General features: G+C 47.8%; 1 protein-coding gene and 1 long non-coding RNA gene across 3 annotated transcripts in view; one reads left to right on the top strand and one right to left on the bottom strand.

Annotated features, from left to right (window-relative positions):
* Window positions 1–16,253: 16,253 nt before the first annotated feature.
* Window positions 16,254–18,663, bottom strand: LOC308575339. The gene is made up of 2 exons (XR_014002786.1): window positions 18,450–18,663; window positions 16,254–17,515 (listed from the first exon to the last, which is right to left on the bottom strand). It is a non-coding gene; the product is annotated as an uncharacterized lncRNA (long non-coding RNA).
* A 185-nt stretch (window positions 18,664–18,848) lies between these two features.
* CA14 (carbonic anhydrase 14) overlaps window positions 18,849–26,760 on the top strand; it is a 34,352-nt gene continuing 26,440 nt past the window's right edge. The window contains exon 1 of one of the 2 annotated variants that reach the window (XM_081173769.1): window positions 18,849–19,264. In XM_081173769.1, coding sequence (XP_081029895.1) covers window positions 19,207–19,264 — 58 coding nt within the window. In that variant the 5' untranslated portion in view covers window positions 18,849–19,206. The remainder of the gene's footprint in view (window positions 19,265–26,760) is intronic. The other variant, XM_081173770.1, reaches the window with a different exon arrangement.

Genomic DNA, 26,760 nt, shown 5'->3' with positions numbered 1-26,760 from the left:
AACCTCAGCCTGTAGCGAGGTTCCGAAGGAAATACTTTGCCACCACCGACGAGGAAGAGGAGTTGGAGGGGTTCACAGATTCCGAAGAGGAGGAGGATTCAGCGAGCCAGGACGGCGATCGATGGAGGGAATTGTTCGAGACGTCTGAAGATGAAGAAGATTCTTTTCGGGGTTTTAACCCTTCACCTCCCAGGGAAGAGGAAATGGGAGGGGTGAGGGGGGCCCTGGAGGGGAGGTGGATGTCAGGGAACTGCCATCGGAGCATCAGGCGGTGGAGGGTCTCAGGGAGGAAGAAAGAGACTCAACAGCTGAGGCAGGAACCAGCAGGGGGAGGAGCGAATCTCTGAGGGAATGCGAGCAGGAGGGAGGGCTCAGAGACGCTTCCAGCGAGAACAGTGGGGAGGTATCTGAGTCTCCCATAGGGAGACCCACACCTCGCCGGAAACTGTCACGCCGTGAGTCCAGGAGACGCGTTTCCGTTAAGGAGCTTCTTTGCTGGAAACGCTTCCGCAGACAGCCACTGTCAGACTCTACGAGTGACTAAGAGCAGACATGTTTGTGGAGCTCTGTCACACACAGAGGTTTGTGGAGTCGCACAAACTCTGAGGGAGCACGATTTTACGCACAAGCAGCTAATCATCCCTTTACATATATATATATCGTTATCTTGATTTCTTATTCTTCCAGTAAGTTTCACCATTTCTGCATATTCCGTAAGTTTCTGTATCCGTTTTTCCTTTGCTGAGACTACCAAGCAGTTTCAACCGGAGAAGCTTTGGGCAAAGATCTCAGAAGCCACCAGAAGAAAAGTTGTGAATTTTTTGACCCTTGCCATTGCGGTGGTGTGGGGAAGGCAGCAAGGCAAGTCCGTTTTGCTGCTGCATGTGAGGAAGAAATTCAACAGGTGCAGTTCAGGTTGCACTTCATGCCAGAGGGAGAAAGTTGCTTACGGAGAATATTCAGAAGCAGTTTTTTTTAAGGTGTTCCAAGCGAAGGTAGCCCACACCCTGGCAGCGGAAACAGGTTCTGGATGAGTCCTGTCTTCTGCCAACAGCCGCACACAGGTTGAACTATTTATATAACAAAATGAGGTGGGAAGATGGCAAAGCCCTGGGTGGTATTAGCAAAGCGCACCATTTTAGACTGCAAGGGCGGGTCATGCTTTTGAACACCGCTTTGTATTAAAAACAAGCAACGCCACACTACACAGGAGTTGCACTGAGTCAGACCTTCGGTCCATCCATCTAAGTATTGCTGACACTGGCTGGCAGCAGGTCTCCTGGTGTTCCAGGAGGTGGGACCTTTTGCACGCAACGTAACTAAGGTACAGTCTTGCCCGGTCCTCGTAGAAGTGAGGAAAGAGGGTGCCATTTAAAATAGAAACCTTGCTCTTCGTGGTTCTGAATGAAGGGTCCATTCAAAGAGTCAGGCTGCTGAGTCCATCTACCTCAGTATTGCCCACACTGACTGGCAGCAGCTATCCAGGGTTTCAGGCCGGGAGCCGCCCCCGTCTCTACCACGGATTGAATCAGGGACCTTCTACATGCAAAGCAGGTGTTCTGCCACTGAGCCACAACTCTTCCCTTAAAAATAAAAGTAAGATTCCAGCCCTCATGGTTCAGGGACAGGAAGGTGCCTTAAACTGAATCTAGCTCAGTAATGAGGTACTCAGCGGATGCTCATTCAATTTGCAGGTGATTCCAAGGGACGCGGGTGGCTCTGTGGGTTAAACCACAGAGCCTAGGACTTGCCGATCAGAAGGTCGGCAGTTCTCTCCTGCCAATCTAGCAGTTCGAAAGCACACCAGTGCAAGTAGATAAATAGGTACCACTCCGGCGGGAAGGTAAACGGCGTTTCCGTGCGCTGCTCTGGTTCGCCAGAAGCGGCTTAGTCATGCTGGCCACATGACCTGGAAGCTGTACGCCGGCTCCCTCGGCCAATAAAGCGAGATGAGCGCCACAACCCCAGAGTCGGTCACGACTGGACCTAATGGTCAGGGGTCCCTTTACCTTTTTTACCAAGCAGGGAGGGGTAGCTAATGTCACAGAGGAAAGAATTGGGATTCAAAATGACCTTAACAGATAGGAGAACTGGGCCCAAACTGAGAAAAGGAAGTTCAATAGGTTCTGCACTTAGGCAGGAAGAACCAGCTGCACAAATATGAGAGACACACCAGGCTTACCAGTAAATGTAAAGGTAAAGTAAAGTAAATGGACCCCTGACCATTAGGTCCAGTCGGGGCCGACTCTGGGGTCGCGGCGCTCATCTCGCTTTATTGGCCGAGGGAGCCGGTGTACAGCTTCCGTGTCATGTGGCCAGCATGACTAAGCCGCTTCTGGCGAACCAGAGCAGCACATGGAAACGCTGTTTACCTTCCCGCTGGAGCGGTACCTATTTATCTACTTGCACTTTGAGTGCTTTTGAACTGCTAGGTGGGCAGGAGCAGGTACTGAGCAATGGGAGCTCACCTCGTCGCAGGGATTCGAACCGCCAAACTTCTGATCGGCAAGTCCTAGGCTCTGTGGCTTAACCCACAGCGCCACCCACGTCCCAGTAGTACATGGCTTACCAGTAGTACATACGAAAAGGATGCACAGGTCTTCGCAGACCAAAATCTGAACAGGAGTCAACAGTGTGACGCAGCAGCAAAAAAGGCTAATGCTGTTCTAGGCTGCATCAACAGAAGTCTAGTGTCCAGATCAAGGGAAGTAATAGCACCACTCTATTCTGCCTTGGTCAGACCACACCTGGAATACTGTGTCCAATTCTGGGCACCGCAATTTAAGAAGGATGTTGACAAGCTGGAATGTGTGCAACCAAGATGATCCAGGGTCTAGAAACCAAGCCTGATGAGGAATGGTTGAGGGAATTGGGTCTGTTTAGCCCAGGCTTTCTCAACTTCGGCCTTCCAGATGTTTAGAGACTATAGTTCCCATCATCCTTGACCACTGGTCCTGCTAGCTAGGGAACATGGGAATTGTAGGCCAAAAACATCTGGAGGGCCAAGGTTGAGAAAGCCTGGTTTAGCCTATAAAAGAGGAGAACAAGAGGAAATACAGTAGTCATCTTCAAATAGCTGAAGGGCTGTCTGCATGGAGGATGGACTCAAACCAGTGGCTTCAAATTACAAGGAGATTCTGACTAAACATTGGGAAGAACTTTCTGATTGTAGGAGCCGTTCAACAGCGGAGCAGACTCCCACCAGAGGTGTTGGATTCTCCTTCCTAGGAGGTTTTTAAGCAGAGGACGGTTGGCCATCTGTCATGTAAGATCTAGCTGAGATTCCTGCATTGAAGAGGGTTGGACTAGATGACCCCCAGGTGTACCTTCCAACTCTATAATCACGTTTCCATAACTGACAGCGGCTCTCCGGGGTTTTCACTGGAAGTGCCTGTCCAGGGTCTCAGGAAAAGTCTCCCCCAGCCCTACTTGGAGGGGGAATGATCCTGGGACACCCAGCGACCCTCAGCGGCCAGCATGACCAATGGTTAGTGCATGATTTAAGTTGTTTTTAATTGTTCTAAATATTGTGGTTTAAAGCTGCAACCTGCCCTGGGACCTTTTGCTGTTGTTGTTGTATAGTCATGTCCGCCTCTTCATGACCCCCTGGACCAGAGCATGCCAGGCACTCCTGTCTTCCACTGCCTCCCGCAGTTTGGTCAAACTCATGCTGGTAGCTTTGAGAACACTGTCCCACTATCTCGTCCTCTGTCGTCCCCTTCTCCTTGTGCCCTCCATCTTTCCCAACATCAGGGTCTTTTCCAGGGAGTCTTCTCATGAGGTGGCCAAAGTCTTGGAGCCTCAGCTTCAGGATCTGTCCTTCCAGTGAGCACTCAGGGCTGGTTTCCTTCAGAATGGAGAGGTTTGATCTTCTTGCAGTCCATGGGACTCTCAAGAGTCTCCTCCAGCACCAGAATTTAAAAGCATCCATTCTTCAGCGATCAGCCTTTTTTATGGTCCAGCTCTCACTTCCATACATCACTACTGGGAAATCCATAACTTTAACTATACAGACCTTTGTTGGCAAGGTGATGTCTCTGCTTTTTAAGATGCTGTCTTTTTAAGATGCTGCACGGCATAGCTCATAGCTTCTCTGAGTTATTCAAGCCCCTTCGCCATGGCAAGGCAGCGATCCATTAAGGAGCCTGGGACCTTAGGGTGGGTAATTAAAAATAAACAAACAGACAGAAATAATAGGGCACCACAGGTCATGGCCCCTGCCCCAGCCCCACTCTGTCATCCGGCCACACCGCAGCTGCACCTATGGGTGCTGCACCTTTGGGTGCTGAAAGGCAGCCTGTTTTTGAGGAATCTGGATGGGCAGGAATGTTCTGGGAGGGCAAACTCCTCTCCCTGCTCTCTCTCTCTCTCTCTCTCTCTCTCTTTGCAGTGATCTTCCTTCCACTTTTAGGTAAACAAGGCAGCGGCCCGCCGACGCCTCCCGCTCCCTCCCCTCCGGGCCGCACACGTGTCTGAGCAGGAGTAAGGAGGCGGCGGCCGGGCCATGAATGGGTCCCCGGGCCACGCCCACACCCAGGCGCCGGCCAATGGCGCGGCGTTCCATCCGGCGGGGACGGGCCAATGGGGAGCCCGCTGGCGGTTCTCGGCACCCGCGGCGTGTGTGAAAGTTACATAAGAATGAATGAGTCGCCTGCCGCGTCAATCAAGCGCGCATTCGCACGCGCCGCGTGTCCCTTTCGGTTTTTTCCCCACCCGCGACGCGCAGGACGAGAGAGGGTCGTGGGGATGAGGATCCGAATGGGGCTCTTAGCTCCCAAATAGAAGTGTAATTCGCTTTTTCATAGCGTCACCATTTTTTATTGATTTATGGCGCATCTAGAAAATTTATTTGGACCTATTAATCGGGCTTGAGAAAAGACCCCCTTCCTTTTTTTTTAGTTAGTAACGTGAATAGCTTCACTTCTGGGTGGGTGAGTTTTATGCTCAAGAGCGGCACGAATTAAATTAAAATAAATAAATAGATCAATAGGTTGCTTTTTGCCACGCGGAGGGAGCTCACGTTTGAAGAGCCAATTAGATGTATTATTAGTATTATTTTTGTATTTTATTATTATTAGTAGTATTGATTACTATTAGTAGTATTAATTACTCTTCCTTCACTCTAAAGTCTCACGGGTGGGTTGCAACAATTAAAACACAAATTATTTTTTAAAAGGTTTTTTTTTTTTAATAAAAAAGCTACAGTCACAAAAAATAAGGTTTGGTGTAGTGTCCTGGGTTCAAATAATTTCCCTTCAGTAGCCATGGGCATAGCCAGGATTTTTGTGGGGTGGGGCAGGCCTTTTGTTATGGGGGGGGAGACAGAACCTCAGTTTGCTATTCCTTTTTATTGATTTTTATTGATTGGGGGGTAGCTCTCCCCCTGGCTACGTCCAGCCTAATCTGCCTCAGAGGGTTGTTGTGAGGAGAAAACAGTGAAAAGTGGGGGGGGGGCAGTAGCATGTAGCCCCCGGGTCTACCCATGCGCTCTTTGGAGAAAAGGTGAGATATAAATGAATGCATAGAATAAAAATAAAATAAAAAAACATGTCTGTATGCATGTCTGCTAAGTTCTTCTTATGGACTAGCACATTATAGCTGTCAACGTTTCCCTTTTTTAAAGGGAAATTTCCTTATTCCGAATAGGATTCCTCACAAGAAAAGGGAAAAGTTTACATCTATATATAGTGGTACTTCGGGTTACATACGCTTCAGGTTACAGACTCCGCTAACCCATAAATAGTGCTTCAGGTTAAGAACTTTGCTTCAGGATAAGTACAGAAATCGTGCAGCGGCGGCGCAGCAGTAGCAGGAGGCTCCATTAGCTAAAGTGGTGCTTCAGGTTAAGAACAATTTCAGGTTAAGTACGGACCTCCGGAATGAATTAAGTATTTAACCCAAGGTACCACTGTACATGGGACGTGGGTGGCGCTGTGGGTTAAACCACAGAGCCAAGGACATGACAATCAGAAGGTCGGCGGTTCGAATCCCCGCGACGGGGTGAGCTCCCGTTGCTCGGTCCCTGCTGCTGCCAACCTAGCAGTTCGAAAGCACGTCAAAGTGCAAGTAGATAAATAGGTACCGCTCCGGCGAGAAGGTAAAGGGCGTTTCCGTGTGCTGCTCTGGTTCTCCAGAAGCGGCTTAGTCATGCTGTCCACATGACCCAGAAGCTGTACGCCGGCTCCCTTGGCCTATAGAGCGAGATGAGCTCCACAACCCCAGAGTCGGCCACGACTGGACCTAATGGTCAGGGGTCCCTTTACCTTTACCACTGTACATGGGTAGGCAACCTAAGGCCCAGGGTCTGGATCCAGCCCAATCGCCTTCTCAATCCGGCCCACAGATGGTCCGGGAATCAGCATGTTTTTACATGAGTAGAATTTGTCCTTTTATTTAAAATGCACCTCTGGGTTATTTGTGGGGCATAGGAATTCGTTCATTCCCCCCCCCCCCAATATAGTCCAGCTCTCCACAAGGTCTGAGGGACAGTGGACCAGCCCCCTGCTGAAAAAGTTTGCTGACCCCTGGTCAGTAGCAGCTTCTCCCATGGATAGCTCATGCTGGGTTTGGCTTCAGGGAAATTAAGTTGTGAGATTCTGCTGAGACTTTTCTTTAAAATCCTGTGCAGCGCCTGACAGATATTTTATTTCCTTTCGCATGTTTATATGCCGCTTTTGGTCACAAGGAACCTCAATCTGGTTTATGTAAAATAAATAAATAAACAAACAAATTCTATCATCAACACCTGCTTATTTACTTATCGTTTCATTTATATCCCTCCTTTTCTCCAAGGGGCACAAGATGGTGTTTGCGCACTTCTCCAATTCTCCATTTCACCCTCACAACAACCCTGGGAGGTAGGCCAGGCTGAGAGGTCATACCCAGTGAGCTTCAGGGCCACGTGGGGATTCGAACCCAGGTCTCTCCCAGGTCCCAGTCCAGCACTCTAACCAGTACACAATATCGACAGAGGATGCTTGACCGCCAAGAGACTCCCATCCATAGCTGTCAACTTACAGATTTGAAAATAAGGGACCAGCAGCCTCGAAAATAAGGGATCAGCAGCCAAAATAAGGGATTTTCTGGGCACAGGTATGTTCAACTTCTGAGCCAAAGGCAGAAAGCCCAGCTGGAAGCCAAACGAAGCCTCAAGCGGTGGTTCCCACAGTGCAGCAACCCGGCAAAGGGGATGCAGCAAGGAAAACCACCGTCACCTCTCCGCTGGGAAGCGCTGAGCAAGGGTGAGTCCCCAGGCAACGTGGCCGATTTGATCGGCACAAGGCATGCAAGCTCCACCCCCCAGTCGTTCTTAGACTCCTTATTGGGTGAGCAACGCAGCCAAGCAACACAGTTGGAGCCTCCCTCCTCCCTGGCCGGCAGGGAGGGAGAGAGAGGAGCTGCTTCCTTTGAAATTTAAGGGACATCATTTAAGGGACATCCATCAATAAGGGACAGCAGCGGGACATGGCGCTGGAATAAGGGACTGTCCCTTCAAATAAGGGACACTTGACAGCTATGCTCCCATCTAGTGCTGCCATGGTTTGCATAACAGAAGAAAAGAGATGTACAATTTATAATGGAACAACAAAAAAATGGCCTCGTCGCTGCGTCACAAACACCGACACCATCACAACGCCCCGTTCTGTATTGTTTTAGATGCCTCCATAAAGCTTGATTTATTTCCAGAAGTCTCCCTAGGCATATAATTCAGTTTCCTATGTTCCCTTTTTTAAAAAAAATATTACTTATTTTCTCTGTGTTTTAGTGATACTTGTTTTATGCATACAGTGGTACCTCGGGTTAAGTACTTACTTCGTTCCAGAGGTATGTTCTTAACCTGAAATTGTTCTTAACCTGAAGCACCACTTTAGCTAATGAAGCCTCCTGCTGCCGCCGCACCACCGGAGCCCGATTTCTGTTCTCATCCTGAAGCAAAGTTCTTAACCTGAAGCACTATTTCTGGGTTAGTGGAGTCTGTAACCTGAAGCGTATGTAACCCGAGGTACCACTGTATTTGCTTTTGAATAGTTTTGTGGATTTTAGCCGTATCTGAGCTACAATTTTAAAGGTGTGTCCACTGCTTAGAGAGCTCTTAGATTGAACAGTTTAGAGATACCTGCAAATAAACAAATTTACTGTTATTATTGCTACCAAATAACTCTTTCTTGTTACTGTGTGCCAGACATTGTATCCTTGGGTGTTAGGTTGCCAGTTCGCCCCCTCCCAACCCTTGAAAAAGCTGCAGAGCAGGCAGACGTCCAACAGGGGAAGCTTGGCCCAACTTTGAAAGACTTGGGATGCTATTTCGGAGGTGTCCAGCAGACATCTTCTGAGCCAGGGGTCAGCAGTCTTTTTCAGCAGGGGGCTGGTCCACTGTCCCTCAGACCTTGTGGAGGGTCGGACTCTATTTTGGGGAAAAAATATGAATATTTCCTATGCCCCACAAATAACCCAGAGATGCATTTTAAATAAAAGGGCACATTCTACTCATGTAAAAACACGCTGATTCCCAGACCGTCCGAGGCCGGATTTAGAAGGCGATTGGGCCGCATCCGGCCCCCGGGCCTTAGTTTGTCTACCCATGTTCTAAATGCTCTCAGGCCTGCAACAACAGAGGGATGTTTCATAAGCCTTTTTACTGGGGAGGTGGGAAAGAGTGATGTGCTGACACAGTGCGCCAGCCCAGGGGCGGCTGCATTTGCAAAACCCCAGCTGTCGACAAGCCTGCCTCTCTAGGGCAGGGCAAAGGTTGGGCTTATGAAAGCAAAGGGAAGCCACGTGTGAGCAAACCGGTCTGTTGGGCCAGGAGGTGACGGCGAACTGGTGAAAGTGGCCAGCCTGAACCGTCTGGAAAAGGTTGGCACCGGGTTCAGGAAGCGCTGCTGTGCAATCTGAGCTGATTGCTGGGTGTGCTTTTTGGGGAAAGGGCCCGGGGAGGGGAGGCGTGTGAAATGAGTAAAAGTTTGCTGCGAGTCTATTTCCGCCCCAGTCCCAGGTTCAGTTCCTGGCAGGATCTCCAGCTAGGGCTGGGAAAGCACCTTGGAGAGGTGCTGCCAGTCAGTGCTGACAATACTAAGCTTTGTTGTTGTTTAGTCGTTTAATCGTGTATGACTCTTCATGACCCCATGGACCAGAGCACGCCAGGCACTCCTGTTTTCCAATGCCTCCCGCAGTTTGGTCAAACTCATGCTGGTCGCTTCGAGAACACTGTCCCACCATCTCGTCCTCTGTTGTCCCCTTCTCCTTGTGCCCTCCATCTTTCCCAACATCAGGGTCTTCTCCAGGGAGTCTTCTCTTCTCATGAGGTGGCCAAAGTCTTGGAGCCTCAGCTTCAGGATCTGTCCTTCCAGTGAGCACTCAGGGCTGATTTCCTTCAGAATGGATGGGTTTGATCTTCTTGCAGTCTATGGGACTCTCAAGAGTCTCCTCCAGCACCATAATTCAAAAGCATCAATTCTTCAGCGATCAGCCTTCTTTATGGTCCAGCTCTCACTTCCATACATCACTACTGGGAAAACCATAGCTTGAACTATACGGACCTTAATACTAAGCAATTGGGCCAATTGCCCCAATTAAAAACCAGCCATGAGGACTAGAATCCTGCTTTATTTTAAGGGGAAGGGCCATAGCTCAGTGATTGAGCACCTGGACTGCAAACAGGTGGTCTCAGTTTTGATCGCTGATGCGAGTGTCCCTGTCCCTAAACTCGCCACATGTTGCTTCTGCATGTTGTTATCTGAGCCACCAGAGGGCAGTGTAAACCAATGCGATCTCAGAATGTAATGCACAGTTTTCAATAGCAAAGCAATGTGTGACTCCTATCAGCCAGATCAGTGAGTGGTGCTATCCAAACTGTGTTTTAATCAGAGTAAAGGTAAAGGGACCCCTGACCATCAGGTCTAGTCACGGACGACTCTGGGGTTGCGGCGCTCATCTTGCTTTATTGGCCGAGGGAGCCGGCGTACAGCTTCCGGGTCATGTGGCCAGCATGACTAAGCCGCTTCTGGCGAACCAGAGCAGCGCACGGAAACGCCGTTTACCTTCCCTCCGGAGAGGTACCTATTTATCTACTTGCACTTTGACGGGCTTTCGAACTGCTAGGTTGGCAGGAGCAGGGACCGAGCAATGGGAGCTCACCTCGTCGCGGGGATTTGAACTTCTGATTGGCAAGCCCTAGGCTCTGTGGTTTAGACCACAGCGCCACCCGCATAGAGTAGAGTAGGCTCGATGAAATGAATGAGCGTGTGTGGCTGGGGAAACCCAGCCAGATGGGCGGGGCATAAATATATTATTATTAGTAGTAGTAGTAGTATTACTACTACTACTACTACTATTATTATTAGAATGAGGCCCTAGGCTACTGAAGGTGATGAGGCCCTTTATATGTCCAGCTGTCCTTTGTCAACCACAAACTGTTGCTGTTTTTCGTGTTGAATATATGGTATATGGTAATTTATGGACCTAATCGGTATCTAAAGCCATTTGCACATAACAAAATATGTAACGAAGCACTGTTGCTGTATGTAGGTTTTATTTTATTTGTTTTCTATCTTGTATTTTGGAATTGTACATCCAGGGTTTTTTTTTCCCTTTTAAATTTTTTTTTTTGGGGCCCCCAAGAGAGTGGGGTCTTAAGCTACAGCTTGTTTAGGTTATACATAAATCTGGCACTGGGAGCACCTTGAATTGAGCCTGGAAACAAACTGGCAACCAGTGCAGCTGTTTTAAAGGGGGGCTTGCACAAGACCTGAACAGGGTACCCCAGCCGAGGCGGTTTTATGCCAGTGCCGCTGAATTAGCTACAACAATGCAGTGGAATGGAGCGCAAGAGGCAAGGGGTGCCGGATTTTAGCGTTGCACCGGGTGCTGCTGAAATTTGAGAACCCAAAGTCTGCCACAGACCCCGGTCAGAATTCCGGCCGCTACATTTTGGACCGGCGTCACGCGCACACTGGAAAGCACACAGCCTCAAAATGCATTCGGAAACCACCAGTGTCAGAAACCAGCTGTGTTTTGCCTGCAAGGGATTTTATTTTATTTTATTTATCCCCCCCAGGATAATCTTTATTTGTTTTTTAATTACATACTATAAAGGTAAAGGTAAAGGGACCCCTGACCATGAGGTCCAGTCGTGACTGACTTTGGGGTTGCGGCGCTCATCTCGCTTTACTGGCCGAGGGAGCCGGCGTACAGCTTCCGGGTCATGTGGCCAGCATGACTAAGCCGCTTCTGGCGAACCAGAGCAGCGCACGAAAACGCCGTTTACCTTCCCGCTGGAGCGGTACCTATTTATCTACTTGCACTTTTGTGCTTTCAAATTGCTAGGTTGGCAGGAGCAGGGACCGAGCAAGGGGCGCTCACCCCGTTGCGGGGATTCGAACCGCCAACCTTGGTTGACCACAAACTTGACATGAGCCAACAGTGTGACGCGGCAGCTAAAAAAGCCAATGCAATTCTGGGCCTCATCAATAGGAGTATAGCATCTAGATCAAGGGAAGTAATAGTGCCACTGTATTCTGCTCTGGTCAGACCTCACCTGGAGTACTGTGTCCAGAGGAGGGCAACCAAAATGGTCCAAGGCCTGGAAACGATGCCTTATGAGGAACGGCTAAGGGAGCTGGGCATGTTTAGCCTGGAGAAGAGGAGGTTAAGGGGTGATATGATAGCCATGTTCAAATATATAAAAAAACCCTTCTGATTGGCAAGTCCTAGGCTCTGTGGTTTAACCCACAGCACCACCCGTGTACCTTAATTACATACTACAATGGTACCTCGGGTTGCATATGCTTCAGGTTACATATGCTTCAGGTTACATACGCTTCAGGTTACAGACTCCGCTAACCCAGAAATATTACCTCGGGTTAAGAACTTTGCTTCAGGATGAGAACAGAAATCATGCTCTGGTGCCGCGGCGGCAGCAGGAGGTCCCATTAGCTAAAGTGGTGCTTCAGGTTAAGAACAGACCTCCAAAACAAATTAAGTACTTAACCCGAGGTACCACTGTATACACACACATATGACATTACATTTTACATTTATACTTGCTCCTAGGAGCTGACTTCCCTCCTTCCTTCCTTCTGGCTTTTTTATATCGTCTCTAAATTTTTCGCATTGCCTTTATCCATTTTGTATATTGTTCTTCTTCTTCCACAAAATGTCTGTAAACAAATAAATATTTCTATATATACGTTTCTTGTTGTCTGTCTATATTCATTTACAAATACTGTTAGTTACAGTGGTCAGATTATACATTTTATTATTTTCTAGTCATATTCTTTGTATTTTCCCATTATGAGATTTATTTCTACTGGTTTCACTATTTCACCTTGTCTTTCCTATATATGACATAAATTTTCCCCATTCTTTTTGAAACGTTTCGTCGCCCTGTTGTCGAATTTCCCCCGTTAGTTTGGCTATTTCTGCGTATTCCATAACCTTCTGCTGCCACTCTTCTACTGTTCAAATTATCTTTTACGTATGAGTGCCGAGCTCGTCTTTGCCGTTTCTGGACCTGCTTATTTTTCCTGCTCATGGTGAACTTCTTTTTCCGTCACTCGGAAAGAGGTAGATGGTGTGCAGGGCCGGTGCTGAGTTTCAACGCCTCAAAGGCCTCTGGCTCCACTTCATCAGATAAGGAGGTGTACACAAAAAGATCCCTCACCAGAGAGAGGGATCATAGCTAGGCGAATAACTACTGGGAGCTTTTTAGGGCAAAGGGTGACAACTTTCCCTCTCCTGTTATTTCTGATACTTTTAATCCCCACTCCTATGAGTTGGTGTGACATTTGGAGGGGAGAGAGGTCTCTGCCCCAAGGAAATTACAATTTAGAAATTGACATGGGGAGAAAGCAGGGGAAGGGAATGGAGACAGGGGCAGCACCAGAATATTTTTTTTCGGGGTGGGAGATGGGGATGGAGGAACAGGAAGGTCAAAGTATATTTCTAGGTGGGTGAGCTGAGTCCCACGTGTTACAAATTTTAAGAAAGGCACCCCTAAAAACATTCATTAAATACTGACTGGTTAAAAAGAGAAAAAAGCCCTGTTCAATATGAACAATGCAGGCTAGGTTTGAGTGCACCTAAAATGCAATTTTTAGGGAAAGCGACATACAGGAACTGAACAATATTAGGCAGCATTGCTTTGCAAAACTGCAAAGTTGGTAAAATTGCAAGCATGTGTTTGTGTGTGCAGGCATTGGTACTGAAATGCTAATAAATTTTCATGATTTTGAATAATAATGACTGATTTTTAACGATTAATAAAATCGCAAACTAATTTGGTCATGTGGAGAATTGAAGTCAATAATTAAAAAGAGAGATTTTGAGAGAAAATGGAATTGACAGATTTGCCCGCGCCTAGACGCAGCCGAAAGGTGGTTGTTAACTGCATTCAAACCCCACATTTTTCTCTGAAGAATTCCAGGGGGCAAACGTGGTTCTCTCCTTTCCCTGGTCGCCACAACTACCCTGTGAGGTAGGTCAGGCTGAGAGGAAACCCCAAGGCCACACCCAGGGAGAGCTTCAAGGCCAAGTGGCAGCACTCGAACCCTGATCTCTCCCAGGTCCTAGCCCGGCACTCGAACACACTACACCACACTGGCTCTCGTCCCACTAAAGCTCTCTCCTCCCTGCCATTCCGGCAAAGGGGAGGTGGTAACCAAACAATCAAACCCCTATGTTGCAAACAAATATCAGTAATATTCAATGGCAACACGATGAGCAAGTTCAACAATGTGATGTCAATATAAACTCTTTATACAATCTATACTGAACATTGAACAATATGAAATATGTGAAATATGCCCTCTCTGCAAAACCAAATAAACAGAAATCTTCTAAATTTCTGAAAGTCACAAAATATGCACTCTTTAAAACCTAGAACCTACAGAAATGCTTCATAAACCCAGCTATATGGTGAATGGAACTGTAGAACAGCAATTGCTATGAGGCATTTCTGTATTCCTTCTGCTGTGCTGAAGAAGAATTCCACGAAACAGGGGGGATATCCAGAATCACTGTTCACAACGTCTCCTTGCAGACCACTTTGGCAGCATTGGACGTCATAAAACAAAGCTTTACGGCTTGTTTTCACCAGATAAGAATCTGACCCATTGCTTCTGCATAGCCCACACAGACTTTCAGAGACCTATAAGACACCTGTTCATTTGGTTCTAGGTTTTCAAGAGAATCCATCAAGAGTGCACATTTTGTGACTTTCAAAGATTTAGAAGATTTCTGTTTACAGTGGTACCTCGTGTTACATACGCTTTAGGTTACATACACTTCAGGTTACAGACTCCGCTAACCCAGAAATAGTGCTCCAGGTTAAGAACTTTGCTTCAGGATAAGAACAGAAATCGTGCTCTGGCGGCGCGGCAGCAGCAGGAGGCCCCATTAGCTAAAGTGGTGCTTCAGGTTAAGAACAGTTTCAGGTTAAGAACGGACCTCTGGAACAATTAAGTACTTAACCCAAGGTACCACTGTATTTGGTTTTGCAGAGAGTGCCTATTTCATATATTTCATATTGTTCAATGTCCTGTATAGATTGTATAAAGAGTTTATATTGACATCGCATTGTTGAAAGGCGAGGCGGTAGCAGGATGCAGGTAAAACCTAACGGAAGGTAAGCAAACTGCTTGCGGTGTAGAAATCAGGGCACTGTGACCGTGACTCCGTTTGCGGCGGCGAAGAGCAGGCCTATGAATAGAGCAGGACTCCGGCCCGCAATGTTTGGTCTGTCAGGGAGCTGACTTGACAAGGGTACAGTTCAAATCCTGAAGAGGCCACGGCTAATGTTACAACATGACGTGTCCAGGATCCAGCCGCCGTGGCCATGCCAAAATGCCTCATGGGCAGCAGAGCCTGGCCTGATTCCTACACCTCAGGAGGTCCACGCATTTATTTTTGAGAGCGCTGGTGAATCTGCCACCTCACCTTGTGCGTCTCTGTGTGAATCTCTCTGTGTGCGGAAAGGACTGTCGATGGCTATCAGTCACGGAGGCCTTGTTCTGCAAGAAAGCAGGAAATGCTTTTGAATCCCAGTTGGTGGAGAGTGCCGCTTTTGTGCTGAAATCTTGCTCAAGAGTTTCCCACAGGTTGGTCACTGTGAGAAGAGGATCCTGAACTAGGTGCATGCTCTAGTTATCTCCCGCTTGGACTACTGCAATGCGCTCTACATGGGGCTGCCTTTGAAGGTGACCCAGAAACTACAACTAATCCAGAATGCGGCAGCTAGACTGGTGATTGGGGGCGGCCGCCGAGACCACATAACACTGGTCTTGAAAGACCTACATTGGCTCCCAGTACATTTCTGAGCACAATTCAAAGTGTTGGTGCTGACCTTGAAAGCCCTAAACAGCCTCAGCCCAGTATACCTGAAGGAGCGTCTCCACCCCCATCGTTCTGCCCGGACGCTGAGGTCCAGCGTTGAGGGCCTTCTGGTGGTTCCCTCATTGCGAGAAGCCAAGCTACAGGGAACCAGGCAGAGGGCCTTCTCGGTAGTGGCGCCCACCCTGTGGAATGCCCTCCCATCAGATGTCAAAGCGATAAACAACTACCTGACATTCAGAAGACATCTTAAGGCAGCCCTGTTCAGGGAAGCTTTTAATGTGTGACATCTTAGTGTATTTTTGGTCTCTGTGGAAGCCGCCCAGAGCTCTGTGGGAAACCCAGCCAGATGGGCAGGGTACAAATAAATTATTATTATTATTATTATTATTATTATTATTATTATTATTATTATTATTATTATTATTATCAGGTGCGCCCCCGATGGAGGTAAATATATTTAGCTCACCCGTATGGAGTACAGTGGATGCTCAGGTTGTGAATGTGATCCATGCAGGATGCACGTTCGCAACCTGCAGCGTTCGCAACCCGTGTCTGCGCATGTGTGGGTTGCGATTCGGTGCTTCTGCACATGCACAAAGCGCAATTTAGTGCTTCTGCGCATGTGTGACCGCTGAAACCCGGAAGTAACCCATTCCAGTACTTCCAGGTTTCGGCAGGTTTGCAACCTGATAAAACGCAACCTGAAGCAACTGTAACCCGAGGTATGACTGTAATTAATAAAAGAATTGGTTGGACACCTAGATTGGTCTTAGCACAATCTCCTGTGGGAGAGAGCCCCCTGCAGATTTTAAAACAATCATAATGCCAGGCAGGGTAATAATAGGCTGTTAGATGCTTTTATATACCCCAATTAGCTTGCTTACGTGCTTCCCTCATCGCAATGAACCGACCACACTCTTAAGTAAGTTTAAAAGTTTTACTTGCAAAATCCAAAGGTCTGGTTCATGTATCATTCCACATGGCAGCAAGGAGAACACAGGTAGAATACTCTAGGGTACAAAATACAGAAAGATAGTTTCAAGATCAGACATGTCCTTCCTGGTATGTTACATGGCACAAAGAAGAATAAGGAAAGAAGATTCACTTCCTCCCTCACTGGAGACGAGGGGTGTGTGACCTAACTGAGTCTAGCAATGCAGCTCTGTGGTCTTAACCCTTTCGTGCCTTAACTAGCTCTATGCTTGCAAATTATGTTTAACTGCAATCTCCCACACCCCTTTGCCCTGAACCAGCCGCAGGGGAGTCCTTTCATTCTTATGAAGCCCACAAGAAGGGCGAGGTGTCGAACTGCCCTCTCCTGCTATTGCTAACTCACAACTAATATTCAAGGCAAGGCTGCCTCTGATCATGAGGGTAGCATTGGCCTTCCGGAAAGGGATTACTGGATTGCTCCCAGAAAAGGTAAAACCCAGATTAAATGCAAAGGGGGTGGGGGTGGGGAGGCTGGAGTTTCGATGCAAGCAAGGCGGCACGTGATTGCTACAAATACACTTTCACGAATGGGAAGCCCCCCACCTCATAAATAGACGCCAGTCTGGAAGCCTTCAAAGGAATGGGAAGATTTCTTTAGGAATCAACACTGAAATCAGTGGAATTTAAAAACGCTTAAGGGTTGCAATCTTGTGCATGCTTACTTGGGAAGAGTAAATCCCTCTCAAGGTAAGCAGCCACTGATTGCCTTACCCTCTCCAAATTTCTCCGATTCCCCTTTTTAAAGCCATCTAATTTGATGATTTCCTGCAGCAGGGAGTTCCACAGTTTGGCCCCACGAAGGAGCACGTTTGTTTGCTTGTTTGTTTACCACCCATGTAGCTAAGTATTTCGGGTGGTTTGCAAACGCCGATATTTGCAACCCCAACTGCGAAAGCAGTTAAAGTTGAAAATAAATAAAAGCATCTGTGTCGGAGTGCAATGCTAGCCACCTTAATCCTCCTTACGCTCCCATCAGATATTCGTTTTGAAGACTGATGCTCCTCGCAGAGGTCCAGAAGGGGCTGACATCCGTCCTGGACACATTGCCGAGGCTGACAAACAGCTTTGAGAAGTCTCCCACAGCCTCTGTTTTTGGCTGGACTCCACATTGCGTTCTTCTTTGGTCATCTTTGCTGCCTTCCAGGCCTCCGGAGAGCCAAATCGAGGGAGAGCCTCGTGGTACAACAGATGCCTTAAAAGAAAAAAGAAAGCACATTTGAGCCTCCATAAGCTTTTGTGGACTAGACGCCACTTTGCCAGAGTCCAGGTTTTAGTTCTGCGTTGTGTAAGAATGCAGGAAGCTGTTGGCTGACAACAACGTGTCCGGGACCAATTGTTCCATCTAGCATCTAGCATTACCAGCACTCACTGGCAGCAGAGGCTCTCCAGGCTTTTGGGCAGGAGACCTTCCCTGCCCTACCGGGAAAAGCCACTGGCGATTGAACCTGGCCCCTTCTGCATGCAGGGCAGGTGCTCTCTCGACATCTTCCTGCAAAAGTAAGAGTCTAGTCCTCATGGTTTTGATTTGAGAAGAAGGTAAAAAGGTAAAGGGACCCCTGACCACTAGGTCTAGTTGTGACCGACTCTGGGGTTGTGGCATTCATCTCGCTTTATTGGCCGAGGGAGCCGGCGTACAGCTTCCGGATCATGTGGCCAGCAGGACTAAGCCGCTTCTGGCGAACCAGAGCAGCGCATGGAAACGCCGTTTACCTTCCCACCGGAGTGGTACCTATTTATCTACTTGCACTTTGACGTGCTTTCGAACTGCTAGGTTGGCAGGAGCAGGGACTGAGCAACGGGAGCTCACCCCGTCGCGGGGATTTGAACCGCCGACCTTCTGATCGGCAAGTCCTAGGCTCTGTGGTTTAACCCACAGCGCCACCTGCGTCCCTTGAGAAGAAGGTAGGAAGATGGTTTTCACCAAATCAGACCCTGGGCTCTATCAGGCTTGGGCTTTCTGCATGCAAACCAGTTGCTCCCTACCACTGCCAAACCCCGACCCTCGAACCCTCGACCGTAATGCCACGTGGCAGATAGTAACTGGCCAATTTCCTCTAGGCGGAGTGACTCTGCCCCTTTAACTCAGACGGCTGAGACACAGAGTCAGGGATCTGTAGGGCACTGACCTTTTCAATAGAGGGTGCCCCATATCTCAGGGACAAGGGAGACGGTGACAACTGGAACCTTTGCACTCCAGGGCATTCTGTGTATGCTCAGTGGAACCCTTGCCTTCATTGTTACATCAGAGGCATCCTAACAGGCTCCTGGTGCAGGCAAACGAGTCCCTGGCCTCAGACCCTCTTTTGCCATTTTATAATCACCGCCAGAACCGTCCCTTTCCCACGTCCCCCACTCCAGCCCGTCTCCTCTGTTAGCACCAGCGGATCAAAGCGGCCGGCCTCTTGCAGAGGGACTTGGCTGGCACAGGCCTGAACAGCGGCCAAATTCCAGCCCCCCCTTCCCTCGTCCCCTTTCTCTCTCTCTCTCTCGCCTTGTCCAAACACCGTTGGGACTCCACAGACTTCTGTGGACGACGTATTTAAGGAGCAGGGACCTCGGGCGCCGGGCAAACTCCCTCTGTCGCTCAGAGCTACCTTAAAAACAAAATTAAAAAAGTCCAGTTTTTTTGTGGTTGGCAAAGTGGCTCCGATGACTCCCTGGGAGAGGACAAGGTAAAAAGGCAAAGGAAGGCAGATCTCATTCGTGGTGACCTGGACATCCATCTGAACCCATTCTGTTTCGGGGAACTGAGTATACCTTTGCGCAGACTGAGAAGCCACAGTGGAAGGAAGCATAAAAAGGCAATTATTATTATTTGGACCAGAGAACATCCATCTATTTTAAAAAAAAAATCCTCATCCACCTGTCTTCTGCCATTCCAAGATGCTCCTTGCTGTTCTCTTCCTGCAAGTTTTGCCCCAAGCTTGGACTGGGAGCGGCGGTAAGTCTTCACCTTGATAATTTCTGCTCTTTCGCCGCCGGGTGGATTTCCCCTCCGTTGGGACGAGGTGCAGTTGAGCCCCTGTTGTCAACCGTTTGTGGGTGGCTAGAGCATGATTCTCCCCCAAATAAACAGAGTAGCCCCGACTCTTTTTGCACAAACAGACAAACCCCCAAGTAATCAGCGTTCGGACGGAATCGGACGGCTACTTCCTCTGCTGCAGACGTGCCCCTGAAGGGCATCTGCAAAGACTTTGCTCCTGTTCCAGAGCCAGTGTGGCTTAGTGGTTAGAGTGTTGGGCTAGGACCCGGGAGAGCAGAGTTCGAATCTCCACTTGGCCCTGGAGCTCACTGAGTGACCTCAGCCTAACCAATCTCGCAGGGTTGTGGGAATTAAATGAAGACTAGGACCTGGGGGAGACCAGGGTTCGAAGCCCCAGTAGGCTACTGGGTGTTTGCTTGGGCAGACACTGCCTCTCTCAGCTCAACCTCCCTCGCAGTTGTGCAAATAACAACAACAACAACAACAACAACAATAACAATAATTTATTATTTATACCCCACCCATCTGGCTGGGTTTCCCCAGCCACTCTGGGCAGCTTCCAACAAAACACTAAAATACAATAACCTATTAAACATTAAAAGCTTCCCTAAACAGGGCTGCCTTTAGATGTCTTCTAAAAGTTTGGTAGCTATTTTTCTCTTTGACATCTGGTGGGAGGGCGTTCCACAGGGCAGGATAAAATAGAGAAATATGTAAGCCACAGTGAGCTCCTTTGAAGGAGAGGTGGAATACAAATGTAAGTCATAATAATAATAATAATAATAATAATAATAATAATAATAATTCATTTAGACCAGAGCTAACAAATGTCATATAGAAGGACATATACTTTGCTATTCCTAACTTGGCACAGGGGAAGAATTTGGTCTTTGCTTCCCGCATGACGCGTCCCATGACAGTACAGGAACACAACTATCGTTTGACATTGCCCTTCTCTGAATTTTGCAATGCAGCTGTACAACAAACCAGCCAACCCAAAAAAGTGAAAAAATGTGTACTTTTTTGGGGGGGGGGCGGGGGAAGTGTCCACAAAGTGCAGAGGAGTCTACAAAAGCATGTCAGCAGAAATTGTGTGTCAAAAAGTGTGCTGATTTTTTTTTTTGCGTGCAAAAAATATGCACAAAAACGCTGGTGAATTTTCGAGAGGGCTTAAGAAACAAAACTAATGTGGGCACACGCAAGCGTGTGGCGAACTGAACTTAGGACTGGGGAAAGGAGGAACTGACAGACCCATCCATTCTGATCTGCAACCGCTATGAAACGTTATTGCTCTTACAAACAGTAATAATAAATATTACTAGTTATTATTATCTGTTTTTATTATCATTAATAGTAAATGATTATTAATTACTAGTGATTGTAAGATATTATTAACAATTCATCAATATTAGTTATTTCAGTTTTTGTTGATATTATTATTATTATTATTAATATTAATATCATCATCACCATTATCATGATTTCTTGCTTACCCTTCTCCACCAGACTGCAGGGCAGGTTACAGCAATTTAAAATTCAATACAGTCATATTTTGGATCCCAAACGCCTTGCGAGTCGAACGTTTTGGCTCCCGGATGCCGTAAACCTGGAAGTGAGTGTTCCAGTTTGTGAACTATTTTCGGAAGCCAAATGTCCAATAAGGGTTCTGCAGCTTCCGATTGGCTGTAGGAGCTTCCTGCAGCCAATCGGAAGCTGCACCTTGGTTTCCAAACGTTTTAGAAGTAGAACGGACTTCCGGAACGGATTCCATTCGACTTCCGAGGTACCACTGTATTGAAAGCAGTTGAAGGACTAGGGTGGATCCTGTAAATGTCTATCTCAGGTGTGAAAGGGCAGGGCAAAGAGGTGTGTGACAACAAACAACAACAACAACAACAACAACAACAACAACACGTCCCTGCCTTCCAGCCTCCTAGGCAAAACTCTCAAGGAGTCAAGAGAGGATAATGACTCAAAATCTGAGGAGTGGACATCCCACACTCTACCTAAAAGAACAGGGAGTGGTTTGTTTATTTGGAATTGTCCACACCTTTGCACCCAGGTGATGATGATGATGATGCCGAGAATAATACTAATACTAATACTAATACTAATACTAATACTAATACTAATACTAATACTAATACTAATACTAATACTAATACATTAGGAGGAAATAGGGGAGAATAATCCAAATGCGATTTTGGTTTTAAACGCAGTGTAAGGAGTCTCTTATAGGGATGCGGGTGGCGCTGTGGGTTAAACCACAGAGCCTAGGACTCGCTGATCAGAAGGTCGGCGGTTCAAATCCCCGCGACGGGGTGAGCTCCCATTGCTCGGTCCCTGCTCCTGCCAACCTAGCAGTTCGAAAGCACGAAGTGCAAGTAGATAAATAGGTACCACTCCGGCAGGAAGGTAAACGGCATTTCCATGCACTGTTCTGGTTCGCCAGAAGCGGCTTAGTCCTGCTGGCCACTGACCCGGAAGCTGTACGCCGGCTCCCTTGGCCAATAAAGCGAGATGAGCACCGCAGTCCCAGAGTAGTCTGCGACTGGACCTAATGGTCAGGGGTCCCTTTACCTTTAAGGTAGTCTCTATGGGAGTATATTGTATTTTAAAATGGGGTATCGGAGTTTTTAGGGGGCTAACCAGGCTGGGATAGCTGGGATAGCAGGCTTGTTGGTTTTTGAATGTCTGATGTAGATTTTTTCAATTTCGTTGTTCTGTATGGGACAATGACAATAAAGATGATCGTATCGAATACTGTGAAATAAAAAGAAAGAAAACGCCAAAGCAGAGCTCTGACGAAGCAGAGCAGATAACGTATTCGGAAGAAATATGCTTCCACGCAGAAGAGCCGTGGTCAGAAAATAAAGGCTTTCGAGGCCTGCAAAATGCTGCTGGTACACAGGAATATCAGAAGCTGCCTTGAACCAAGAGACCCTTACTCTACCTAGCTCAATATTACCTGCACGGGCCAGCAGAGGCTTTGCAGGGTTTCAGGCTTAGATGCTGGGGATCAAACCTGGAACCTCCCGCTTGGGGCTCTCTCACTGGACTATTGCGCAGGAGAGAAAGCAAGGTGCTAGCGAACAGACGGCTGATTTAAAGAGGAAGAGAAGGAGATGCTTCTCGCCACGTCGGCCCTTGGGTCCTTTTCACTCAGTCTTGTCTACATCTCTCCAGCATCCCTCCAGGGTTCCTCAGTGTTTCTCAACCTGTGGGTCCCCAGATGTTGTTGGACTACAACTCCCATCATGCCTAGCCAGCATAACCAGTGGTCAGGGATGATGGGAGTTGTAGTCCAACAAACATCTGGGGACCCACAGGTTGAGAACCGCTGGCTTTACAGGAAGGGATTTCCCCCCAGTCCTAACTGGACAGACCTGTCCGAAATGTGAGAGGGTTGTGGTCAAGAGGAGATTGAGAGCGAGAGGGAGATATTTTTCTTTAAACCATCTTCAAAGGCATATCCATTTTGCACAGATCCAAGCACTGTTTTTCGCCGCTTCAGCACAACAAGCGGCAATTCGGGTGGATAGCTGTTTACTCTGGTTCAGTGGCAAAGAGCACGATTTCACGGGGAAACCTCTGGGGCAAAAATAGGGTTCTCAGACACAGAGGCTTAAAGCATGAATGGTGCATGGAAAGTGTGCTTAAGCTCTGCACGTGTTTGCATTTCTCAGAGGTCTTAGCCGGACATCCTCCAGGTGAGAAACGAACAGCTTTATTGTGGAGAAAACTAGCATAACATCCTGTTCTCTTGACATGACAGATGTCTGCAAAACTGGGCCTGCCATGGTGAAAGCGGATAGAATAATCGAATCATAGAACTGTAGAGGTGGGTGGGATCCTGAGGGTCATCTAGTCCAACCCCCCTGCGAGGCAGGAATCATTTGCCCGACGCAGAACTTGAACCCGTGACTCTAAGATTAGGAGCCTCGTGCTCTACCAACCGAGCTATGGCAGGACAGAAAGAGGTTTTCCCCTCCTTTCCTAACACTAGAACTCTGGGCGTTCAGTGAAGCTGAATGTTGGAAGGTTCAGGGCAGATGGAAAGAAACTACGGAACTCCCTGCCACAGGCCACCAACTTCGATGCTTTCCAAAGCAGATTGGGAAATTCACAGAGGAGGAGAAGCCGATCAATGGCTACTAGCCAGGACGGCAATGCTTAGCTGCCACAGGCGGAGGGAGCAGGGGCGGAGGAAGGGGGGCAGTGGGGAGCAGGCCGCCCCGGGTGTCAGCACTGAGGGGGGTGACAAAATGGCGGCCGGCACTCACCGCGGGGCCTGCAGCGTGCCTGAGTCACACATCTCTCCTGGGAGTGAAGCGGTGACTTGGGCGCCTGCTGGCCCAATAATAATAATAATTTCTATATCCCGCCCTCCCCAGCCAAAGCCAGGCTCAGAGCGGCTAACAACAGTAAAAACAGCACAGTTTACATAAAATCACAGTCAATTAATTGAAATACATTCTGAAATCAATTCATTCTAAAATCAATTCAGAATCAAATTAATGGCAACCATTGGGCTAGAGTTCTATGAGGATTACAGAAGGAGAAAAGGGGTCAAACTTTGCCTTGGCCAAAGGCCTGGTGGAACAGCTCCGTCTTGCAGGCCCTGCGGAAAGATGTCAAGTCCCACAGGGCCCTGGTCTCTTGTGATTGAGTGTTCCACCAAGTGGGGGCCAGTACTGAAAAGGCCGTGGCCCTAGTTGAGACCAATCTAACCACCTTGCGACTTGGGACCTCCAAAGTGTTGTCATTTGTGGACCTTAAGGTCCTCCGCAGGGCATATCATGGGACATCCTGCTCCGGCTGCCCCCAGTACGTTTCCAAGCACAATTCAAAGTGTTGGTGTTAACCTTTAAAGCCCTAAACGGCCTCGGCCCAGTATACCTGAAGGAGCGTCTCCACCTCCATCGTTCTGCTCGGACACTGAGGTCCAGCACCAAGGGCCTTCTGGCGGTTCCCTCACTGTGAGAAGCCAAGTTACAGGGAACCAGGCAGAGGGCCTTCTCAGTAGTGGTGCCTTCCCTGTGGAACACCCTCCCACCAGATGTCAAAGAGAACAACAACTACCAGACTTTTAGAAGACATCTGAAGGCAGCCCTGTTTCGGGAGGCTTTTAATGTTTGATGTATTACGGTATTTTAATATTCTGTTGGAAGCCTCCCAGGGTGGCTGGGGAAACCCAGCCAGGTGGGCGGGATATAAATAATAAATTATTATTATTATTATTATTATTATTATTATTATTATTATTATTATTATTATTATTAGCCCTGCCTCTGGGTGCAGGGCACGCGCACCACCCCAGACGCCCGATCAACTTGCTCCACTGCTGTGAGGGAACAATGCTTCTGAATCTCAGTTTCTGGAAACCTCAGGAGGAGAGATTGATCTTTTATCCTGTTTGCTGGTTTCCCCACATGCCTCTGTGAGACCAGGGTTCTGGACTGGGCGGGCCGGATCCAGCAGGCTCTTATTTTCACAAGAAATCCCTCAAAAAATAACTTCCCAGCTCCCTTGGTCTGTCAAGACCCAGTCTCAGCTTCCCGGCCCCTGCCCAGCCCATGGCAGCGTCCCAGACACTGACTCAGCAGCCGCAGGGAGCTTCCTTGCCTGATGGAGAGATGGACCACTGCCCTTATCCCCTCCAGCTCTTTTTATGTTCTCATGACAAAACTCAGCCTGGTGCCTGCATTGAAGTCTTTTAGGAACGTGCGACGGAAGCCATTGGCTCTTTTGATGTCCTTATGGAACCTCCAGGTCCAGAGGCAGTCTATCTTGATTCTTAGGTTCTTTGGGGGTAATTTGGCCAGTGTGAGAACAGGACGCTGGATTAGACGGGCCGTTGGCCTGATCCAGGAGACTCTTCTTACGGTCTTATGGAGTAAAGGAGTGGACTTCATCATGTTGGCGGGCATTTATACACATAGCACGTGGGTGTAGAGAGAGGGAGAGGAAATGTAAATAGCGAGGCTAGATAACCCCCCCAAAAAACACAGCCTGTTGTTGTTGATGATGATGATGATAATAAAAATAAAATTTTTATTTATACCCCACCCTCCCCGGCCAGAGCTGGGCTCAGGGCGGCTAACACCAATAAAATCATAATGGGGGAACGGGACCAATTTAAAATACACGTTAAAATGCAATTTAAAATGCAGCCTCATTTTAAAAGTAGCCTATATATATATATAGGATGCTGCACCCCCCTGCAATCCCTACACAGATCTGGCTGGCACAGGGCACAAAACCACAGCTCGCCCCTATACACGAAGCCAAGCCAGAGCACAACTAAGTGCAGTACAGCCATCTTCTCAGAAAAACTCTTCACAAGGTCAAGAGGTCAAGACACGAAAGCTTTAGCAACTAATCCACACCTAATGACCCTCCTAAGTGGTACTCAGAATATCACTCAAGTAATCACCCAAGATATCCCTCAAGTAATTAATGAACAAAAGAAGAAAAGGCACAATAACCTGGGAACTTCCTCTCTGCCCAGAACGTTGGAGGCTATACACCACACCCCCTCAACAGTATTTATAGGAACTCAAACACTGAGATCCTGCTCTGTTCTAGTAACAAGAAGCCGAAAGCACCAGCCTGAAGATGACGAGTGAGACCTCGTCGAAACGTCGCCTAGACACCCCAACTCTTACACGGGAAGACACCCGAAGACACCAAAACCTACATATATATATATATATATATATATATATATATATATATATATATATATATCCCCTATAAAGCTCAAATGCTCACAAGGTATGCAGAGTGACCATTTATAGCAGCGGACATTGGCGCTAACATAACCATCCTGTTAATGTCCATCTGTTAGAGGTGGGAGGAAAAAAACCTGTTGTCTTGATTTGGGCCTAGATTAATAGATTCAAATTTCCTGGTAGTTTGGCAGTTTTAGGCGGAAAGCAAAGGCAGCAAAGCTGGGGATTCAAGGCGAGTTTGAGGCATGCGAATGTGCGAACTTTCAGGTGGCGCAAGGCTCTTCTTGGCTGTGGTTGCTTTGCTCTGGCTGGAGTAGCCACCGGCCGCATTGGCTACAGCCTCCTTCCACTGTTGGAGGCCAAATGTTTTTAAAACAGGCCTGTCAGGGTTCTTCCGCTGCGATTCCTGCATTGCAGGGGGTTGGACGAATGACGTTCCACCTCTATAGTTCTATGGTTCGGTTGGCATTCTTATGCTGTGACAGAAAAGATTTGAATACAAAGTCACAGAAATAGAATCAAAGAATTGTAGAATTGGGACACCTGGGGTCATCTAGTCCAACCCCCTGCAGTGCAGGAATCTCAGCTAAAGCATCCATGACAGTTGGCCTTCCAGCCTCTGCTTAAAAACCTCCAATGAGGGAGGGAGTCCGCCACTTCTATTTTTTAAAAAAATATTTTTTATTGAGTTTTCATATTTAATTACATCTCATTGCACAA

This window comes from Podarcis bocagei (genome assembly GCF_964188305.1).
Source record: "Podarcis bocagei genome assembly, chromosome: 16".
NCBI classification, from domain to species: domain Eukaryota; kingdom Metazoa; phylum Chordata; class Lepidosauria; order Squamata; family Lacertidae; genus Podarcis; species Podarcis bocagei.
The sequence above is the reverse complement of the archived record's forward strand: the minus strand, read 5'-3'. Positions and strand labels throughout refer to the sequence as shown.